Consider the following 9,096-nt stretch of genomic DNA (forward strand, 5'->3'; position numbering starts at 1 on the left):
TATATATATGATCCTTATGTATTATGTTCGATCATCATCATAAAAAAAAAAAGAAGAAGAAAAAAAAACTCTCTTTTGTAGCGTTGAAGATGACAGTTATCGTCGACAAAAGTTCTATGCCCAAGTCCTGCTCAATCCTTAGACAAAGCAAGTCACGGCGTAAAAGAAAAAAAGATGATACGGAAAAGAAATACGCAGTCAAGCAATATGCAACCACATCCGTGAATATCTGTTTATTTGGCGCATCAAACAAGAGAAGAAGAAAAAAAAAGAAGTTACTTTTATTTGTTTAAGTTGTATTTAGCGTTTTCTTCCAGTCCGAGCTTTCGCGATTTCGTCGCTCGGACTGCGGGGGAGTGTTAGACGGATTATGTTACGCTCAAGTCCGTTTGTGGGCTTGGGTCCATTGGGGTTTAGTTAGTCATTAGGGTTAATATCAACTCTATAAATACCGATTCCATAATCAATAATAATGCACGGGTTTCAAAATCTTACACTTGCATCGCGTTTGCAGACGGGGCAAAATGTACCCAGGAAGTTAGCGAAGGATCCATACAAATTGGAGAGATTGGCCCTTGAGTCTGAAGAGAAGGAAGCAGAGCAAATACAAGAAGGTGTTTATGTTAGAAGAAAGAAGGGACAAGCATGAATGTACAACTTGAGTCTGTAATAATTCTTAACATAAAAGATCTAAGTTACTTTTGTTTCTTAATGTTTGTATAGAGTTATGACATCATTGGATATGAGGAGATTGTTGGAAAAATTATTATATATAATCTAATGAGTGAAAAGTATTTTTGCTAAGCGTAAGTATTGTTCAGTTTGAGTCTGAGTATCATGGACTCTGGTTTGCAGTGAAGAACATAGACTCTGACATAAACTAGAGAGTACAGATGTTGACAAGATCAAGATCAATTTCAAAGACTTGCTCAATATTCGTGAAGACTTAAGAAGATAAAAATGAAGAGATCTCATTTAATCGAATATCTCTGCATTTCTTTTTTTTTTAGAACGACATTTTAATAAAAAAACTAGCAAGACGCTAGAAAGATTACAAAGAGTTCAAAGGAAATTGAAGCCAAACATTCCAATCAATCTTAGCTACCTTAGCTCTAGAAAATAACCAATCAAAAGAAGAAACCACAATATGATCTAAAATGTGACTTTTCTTGAACAATCCGGAGTTGAAGACAACATCGTTTCTAAACCTCCAAATCGACCAAAGAGCTGCTAAACAAATGCAATGAAGAATAAGAGAGGATTTCGGGTTTGGCGAGGCCGAGGCTAGCCAATTCCTAAGCTCCAAACCATTATACCATCTAGGCATCAAAATACCCGTCCACGAAGTAATAAAGTTCCAAACTTGAACCGCCGTCGGACAAGTAAAGAAAATATGAGCCGAGTCCTCCAAAACATACCCACAATCGGAGCAAGAAAAATTTGTGCAGTTAACGTTGCGATCTTTAAGATTCTTTTTGTCTGGGAGACGGTTAAGTAACAAACGCCAATAGAAAATGAGATATCTCTGCATTTCTGATAGAAGATTTAAAGAGATACGATTTTAACTTGTTTCATGCGAATATCACTGCATTCGTATAATTTGTTACAAGGAAACTAGATCATTAGACTTTTGGAGGATTATATTTCCCAAAATCCCATTGTTACTCTTGATTATTGCTCTCTGTAATTGTGCATGCATTACTTATAATGAATTGATGTGAATTGAATTCCAAACCTGATATTGTTAAATCATTACGATTAATCGTTAATATCGTGTTTAATTGAATACTAACGTTCTAGGTCATTTAATTGGAACCAAAAAACTTGGCATTAAGATGCTTGCACTTGCAAAGAGTTTCTGAATTCTGATCAAGCTAGGACTCACTGTGGATTAAAGTGTGCAGATTGAATCACAAATATTTGTTTGAAACAATGTTAACGAGGCAACCCAGCCTATGCTTCAGCCTTCAAGAGTGTCTGTCTTGACCCAAATCCACTTTGACCTGATATCCAACCTGCCCATTTTGCCCCCTTCTTTGGATGAAACTTGCAAATTTGAACAACTCGAGTATCTCAGTTAATACACTTCTATTATTACTGTACAAAAACTGGAGAGTGTGTATGTATCTAATCAATAACAATGGCTACCATGAGCTTTTGAGCATAACTCACATTTTTAGACATGCTAATATCCTACTTTCAAACATATAATAATAGTAATAACTATATATAACTCACCAATCACAAATATCCAAATAAAAATGAAAACCAGCAGCATTATAGTAACAAACCAAATCAAAGGTAAACCAACCCTTTATAGATCATCATAATCATCAACATTCAGGAAGAGAATGAGCCGAAGTATACGGAGAAAAACTAGCAGCTGAGTCATTATGGCACAAAGGGTGCGGCTGCTGACTAGACGACCACATGTAACTCGATGAAGCGTTACCTGGACTATAATAATACGAGGACGACAGGTGTCTAGGATTTCGAGGTGATAAAGAAGGGTAACCCAAAGAGTTCGACGAAATCAAATGAGATCTATGTGAAGATGATGTCATGTTTCTAATGTCTAACGTACTTCGTGATGGAGTAATATTATAAGGCGATTGATGGCTTTGAAGATTGTAAGGTGTACTAGAGATGTAATGAACGTTAGAATTTGTACGCGATGTTTGGCCGATTTGTATTGCTCTTGATGATGATGCATATGATGATGAATATACAGATGATAACATGGTTGATGAAGCCATCGAACCCGGGTTCGATGAGAGTAAAGGTGTTCGCTCGGATGCGGGTGGTTCACCGTTTGTGGTCTTTGCATCGCGTTTGCAGACGGGACAAAATGTTCTCCAGGCAGTTAGCCAAGCGTCCACACAGATTGTGTGAAATTCTGACAAAATTCAATCATAAACAAAAAAATGTAATAAATTGTCACGTTAAATAGAAATTCTCATGCATTAAACATATAATATTAGGGATAGTAAGACGGCAGGTAAAGAAGCAGGTCAAAACGAGTTCTAGATGTAACGAATCATTTCAATATGTGAACTGATATGTAGACCACCAAAATTATACGTACACCACTAATACTGCTTTAGATGGTTGTACAGTACAACATTATAATGCATATTTAGAGGGTACGGATAATTTTGGTGGTGTTTAAATCATCATCCTTTTAAAATGGATTGAAATGGGTCTAGTTGGGTTGACCTACAAACCCTTTTCATATTTTAAGAAGAATGTAAAAACAATTCTTGATTAGGATCACATAAACAATATTTTTCGATAAAATAGTTTAACAGCTGCCATGGTTTAAATTGAACCTTATGGTATAAAGTATAAACTCATCTAAAGTGCTCGAAGTGTCTACAATATCTTAATATGCCTTACAATCTATTCAATAATCTAATCACTATTCGGATATAGTTTTTATAAGCATATCTCATATATATTCATTATATATATATATATATATATATATATATATATATATATATATATATACTGTACAAAGATGTGTTGGCACACCAACCAAACATCTTTGTACATATTAGGTAACTAAAAACAACACGAAAGGAAAACTTACTATGGCGACATGGTAGAATTCTAAGCTTATCACCGACATTATAATCTTCAAGACAAATCGCACACGTAGCCGAAGTACAATTATCTTCTAAAACGGTGGTGAACACAAGGCTCGGCATGGCTTTAACTAACCGACTACTCATCCCATTAAATTCCCGAACACGAGAACCATGTGGACGATCTCGTCTTGTACGATGTCTACGTACAAAGAAACATGTCGCCAAAACCGCTGACATGGCAAGCAATGAAATGAACGATATGGCCATAATTGACCATGCTGAGTTTTCGTAACTCTGAAGAATCCACAATTCCATTGTAGTTATACCCGCGTATTTACTAAGCTTTAAGCCCGATGATTTTGAAACGAATACAGCGTGTATATGTATACCTGCTGAATTTCCTGCCACTGCGATTTTAACAAGCATAGATTAGATATTTGAATGTTAACTAAATATAGACATTATATCTTAGTATAGATATGATAATGTTCACTAAATAATAATATATACATTATACACACGGGTCAATTAATTATGTATATAATATAATATAATCTCTGACGGAGCTTCAATAGATAACTAAAAACCTAAAAAAGTTAGAATCTTGAAAGGTTAAAAGTCTCTGAATGTGTTTCATGCAAACTTAAATTTCATCATGATGTCTAAAACACCAGATTTAAAAGCTTTGGACATAAAATGTTTCGTGTCAACCCAATTCGGCACATTTACTAACAATTTTGACTTTGACCAATTTTGATCAACTTTTGACCGAGTAATCGCGAGTTTGAATAATCCGAGTACTTGGACTGAGTATTCGGGAAATCTTTTTTGCCGAGTACTCCCACCTTCTGCAACACCACCAATTACACACCTATATTTCACAGACACACGCGCGCACACGCACAGACACACACACACTATTCCCTTGTCTCAATTTTATTAACGTGAATATGGTAAAGTGATACATTCTTATGAAAAGAAGATAATATCTTATTCATTATCAAGAATTCAAGTTTAGATAAAATTCATCAATTTCATAACAGGCAGAATTAATTAGGGGTAAAAGGGCAAAAGAATGTAAGAGAAGGATATTCTATTCACGTTACGCAAATTAAACAGCAATATCGAATTTGCGAAATAGGTCAAAAGTAATCCAAGCTATTCTCTCTATCAAGAAATTAACATTTAATAATGTATAAAGTTTATTATGCAAATTTAGGATTGCATTCACATATTTCTTACAGTTAAGTTCAGAGCCAAAGTTTAGATATTGTGTAGACCATTTTAGGAAAACAATAAGCCATCAAAATATTGATACGAGTAAAGAACCATACTTGCAACCAGATCAGTATCATCATTGTTATAAACAATGGCTGCTTTATATCCTGCAGTTTGTGCTGTTCGAACTTTATCCTCAAAACTACATCCTCCTCCTCTAACTATTAACACAAAAGGTGAATTTACACTTTTTTCGATCGTATTATTTTTCAGCGGCCCACAAGCATCAACTGGCTCAGCTAGAAACAATGTTCCACATTCACCTGACCCTTTCACAGGTGGAGCTGCATACATATACATATATATGTCAACAAATTTTAAGACCAGTAAATATCATTATATATCCATTCCATAAAAACCCTACATTAATTATCTTTTTTTCACAAACACTAAAGAGGATAATATCAAATCAAATAATCCAATAAAAAGCTGGATCAGCTAAAATGAGCTAACTAATTTGCATATAATTCCAAATACAATACAATTTTATAAGCAGTAAGCAAAAAGAAAATAAAAGCTTACCAAAATTGGCTTCAATATCATCAAAGGATAAAGTTATATTATTTCCCATTAGAACAACAGTAGCAATAACCCCATGAGTCATCATCATCAAAGAAAGAAAGCAACAGAACACCCAATGATTCAATAACAGCATCTTATCCGGATCCGGAAACCCTAATAAAACAGCCGACCCAATTAAAAGGATCCAATATTTAAAACTAGGGTTTTAAAATGGGATGGAAACATCAACTTCCATCCTCAATTACACTAGCCAAACATGTTAATAAAAATTAGGGCTTTTTGGGGAGAGATAATTGGGTATTTGTAGTTTTGTGGAGCGATAAAAAGCGTTTAATATCAGATATATGGAATAGAATCTGTGGGTGGAAATTGGGTTTGATAGTTTTGAGGTGAGATTGATGAAAAACAGTGAGCCGAGTGGTGTTGGTGATGTGAATTATCATGGGAATGATTATCTCAATAATTTAATTTAATTTAATTTAATTTAATAAAAATAGAATAGATAGAAATAGATATAAAACTAAAAAATAGAAAATAGAAAAATAGAAATAGAAAATATGGTATATATATATATATATATATATATATATATATATATATATATATATATATATATATATATAGTGAAAGGATCCCTAGAGATTTAGGGTATGTAGAGAACCCATAGAACTCGTGTAGATTCAGTAAATCTGCTGCAGATTGACAAATTTTTTTTTTTTTTTTTGCAGTTTTTTTTTCTGTGCAGATTTTTTTTTTTTTTTTGCAGATTGACGGTTTTTCCAGTTTTTAAAAAAAAAAAAAAAAAGTCAATCTGCACAGAAAAAAAGTGAATCTGCAAAAAAAAAAAAACTGCAAAAAAGGTCAATCTGCACAAAAAAAGTCAGTCTGCACAGAAAAAAGTCGATTTGCAAAAAAAAAAACGGAAAAAAAAACGCAGATTGACTCAATCTGCACGCAGATTGACTCAATCTGCATAAAAAAACAAAAAAAAAAGTCGATCTGTAAAAAAAAAATTAAAAAAACTGGAAAAAACGTCAATCTGCACGCAGATTGACTCAATCTGTAAAAAAAAAAAATCTGCACAGAAAAAAAAATATGCAAAAAAAAAAAAAAAAAAAATTTGTCAATCTGCAGCAGATTTACTGAATCTACACGAGTTCCATGGGTTCTCTACTACCTTTGATTCTCCATGGATCTCACCATATATATATATATATATATATATATATATATATATATATATATATATATATATATATATATATATATATATATATACTACTCGTATGTATTGTGTAGGACAAATTTAGAAAAAAAATAAAATACAAATTATTTTTTTGGTGAATGTGGCATATGTTATTTTTTTTTTTGTGAATGTGGCATATGCCATAGGAAAGGCATAATTTATTTGAACTTTGAATATGTTTTGTCGTGGACGTTGTCATTATCGTGTTTGAGTTCAATTGCATATTACGTAGTAATTGATTAGGGATATCATAGGGCTGGATATTGGATTTAGGTTATGCTAGAAGATGAGGGTGTTACGTGTGATTTACGTGTTGACATTCAAATTTTTTTGTTTAATAAAATTAGTCTATTTTTGAGTATAGCTCAATGTATTTGGTTTGTATTTGTTTTAAATAGGTAGTCAAATGTATCTTAAATCAAGTAGATTGTCGGATGTACTCGGGTTTTTATCCAATGTAATTTTCTAGATCATCTGTTTCAAATTTTTTTTTTTTTTTTTTTTGAACGGCTAGGAATAGCTTTATTGGTAAAATAAAAATGGACCTAGCAAGGAACTAGGACCAAAACAAACAAGAAACATAAAACAAATTACATGGGCTTAATAAGCCAATCATTCCATCCAATATAAACCTTGCCTCTAAAGCGACACCAAGAGTACGAACATTCATGAATGAAAGCGAAAAGGTCGGACTTCTTTAACTCTTGATTAGCAAAAACCACACCATTCCTATGTCTCCAAAGAGCCCAAATTGTAGAGATAATGATAGCATACAAACGTTTTTTTTTTATTCCATGAAGCATTCCAATTCAAAAACCAAGTCTTGAACATATCCTATGAGACGAAGTGTGGAATATTTATATCCAGCCGTAATCTGATACGACACCAAAGGTGCTGAGCCACGGTACATGAAAAGAAAATATGGTCCATCGATTCAATGTTATGACCACAAGGAGGACAACCGATGGATTCAATTTCCAACCCACGCCTTGAAAGATTCAGTCTCGTAGGAAGTCTATCAAGATACACTCTCCGAGCAAAAATGTTTAGCTTTTTAGGCAACACTTTCGACCACTTGAATGTTGATTGTAGCGATGGAAGCAATTTAGTATCGATATATTCACGTATTTTTTTAACACAAAAGTTATCACCACCATTCAAATGCCATTTATATCTATCTGGAACAGTAGACACATTAGCTTGAGATATATCTTGAATTAACCCTTGCAAATATGATTCGTTTCTTCCGGTTAAAGACTCACGACGCCATTGCCAAGTCAAATTTCCATTTGTCAAACGATAAGAAACAGTACATAGTTGATTCTGTTCCAAATGATAAAGACGAGCATATTTAGTTTCAAAACACTCACTACCAATCCATGTATCTTTCCAAAACTTTATAGTTCTACCATCACCAAGATTCCATCTTATAGGATTAAAGGGATAAGGTGAGAAACTTGTGCCTTCCGATAGGTATCAACCATATTAGCCCATATACCCTTAGGATGAATATTGCCATTAACAATACCACCATCGAGACCATAGCTAAAACGTTACCTTCCTAAAAAAAAGTGGATCTCAATCTCTCTAGAGATTTTAAAACGGTTTCGGGACATTTAAATATATACAAATAATAAATGCCCAAACTACCAAGAACCGACCTTATGAGAGTGTACCTTCCTCCAATCGAAAGAAGATTAACTTTCCAATTAGATAATTTCTTTTTAAACTTTTCGATTAACTTGGACCAATTCTTGATGAGATTCATATTTGTTCCCAAAGGTAATCCAAGATATGAGAAAGGAAGATATCCAATAGACAGACCCGTTCGACCTGCCATAACATTCTGTTCATCGAAGGACACCCCTGTTCTATAAAAATTGGATTTGTTGACATTAATTTTCAAACCCGACATCGTATGAAAAATCTGAAATACACGCATAATATTAGACATTTCTTCATAATCCCATTCAGAATTAACAATAACATCGTCCGCATATAATGAATGTGAGATCTTCATTCTTGGAACGCCAACCGAAGCATCTTTAATAAAATTAAGATTTTCTGCCATCTTTAATTCTAGGTGCAATCCTTCCATGATAATTAAAAACAAAAAAGGGCTAAGCGGATCTCCTTGACGTAGACCACTCTTGATTTCGAATTCTTTAGTGGGACTACCATTCACCAAAATGGATGTATTGGCCGAATTTAAACACATTTTGATCCATTTTGTCCATGTGATACCAAACCCAAGAACACCAAGCATATGATCTAGATAATTTCAATTCACCGAATCATATGCTTACTCAAAATCAACCTTTAACATCATAAGTTTTTGATTCTTAAACTTGTACCAATTCATTATTTCACTTAAAATTAAAGGTCCGTCCAATATTTGCCTTCCCGAAATAAAAGCTGACTGCTCTTTGCAAATGACTTTATCAATGACTTTAGCCATAC

General features: G+C 33.5%; 3 protein-coding genes across 3 annotated transcripts; all 3 read right to left on the reverse strand.

The window, feature by feature from the left end:
* Positions 1-1,051: 1,051 nt before the first annotated feature.
* Positions 1,052-1,531, reverse strand: LOC139868352 (uncharacterized). The gene has a single exon (XM_071856684.1). It carries the CDS (start codon positions 1,529-1,531, stop codon positions 1,052-1,054), a length of 480 nt encoding a protein of 159 aa, XP_071712785.1.
* Positions 1,532-2,071: 540 nt separating this feature from the next.
* LOC139866269 (receptor homology region, transmembrane domain- and RING domain-containing protein 2-like) lies at positions 2,072-5,781 on the reverse strand. The gene is made up of 4 exons (XM_071854455.1): positions 5,391-5,781; positions 4,925-5,152; positions 3,593-3,997; positions 2,072-2,896 (listed from the first exon to the last, which is right to left on the reverse strand). The coding sequence occupies exons 1-4, from the start codon at positions 5,521-5,523 to the stop codon at positions 2,334-2,336; spliced, it is 1,329 nt and encodes a 442-aa protein (XP_071710556.1). The 5' UTR covers positions 5,524-5,781; the 3' UTR covers positions 2,072-2,333.
* Positions 5,782-7,470: 1,689 nt separating this feature from the next.
* On the reverse strand, positions 7,471-8,707 carry LOC139868353 (uncharacterized). Its single transcript, XM_071856685.1, has 2 exons — positions 8,313-8,707; positions 7,471-8,041 (listed from the first exon to the last, which is right to left on the reverse strand). Exons 1-2 carry the CDS (start codon positions 8,705-8,707, stop codon positions 7,471-7,473), a joined length of 966 nt encoding a protein of 321 aa, XP_071712786.1.
* Positions 8,708-9,096: the final 389 nt, after the last annotated feature.

This window comes from Rutidosis leptorrhynchoides, chromosome 9 (genome assembly GCF_046630445.1).
Source record: "Rutidosis leptorrhynchoides isolate AG116_Rl617_1_P2 chromosome 9, CSIRO_AGI_Rlap_v1, whole genome shotgun sequence".
Taxonomy (NCBI): Eukaryota; Viridiplantae; Streptophyta; class Magnoliopsida; order Asterales; family Asteraceae; genus Rutidosis; species Rutidosis leptorrhynchoides.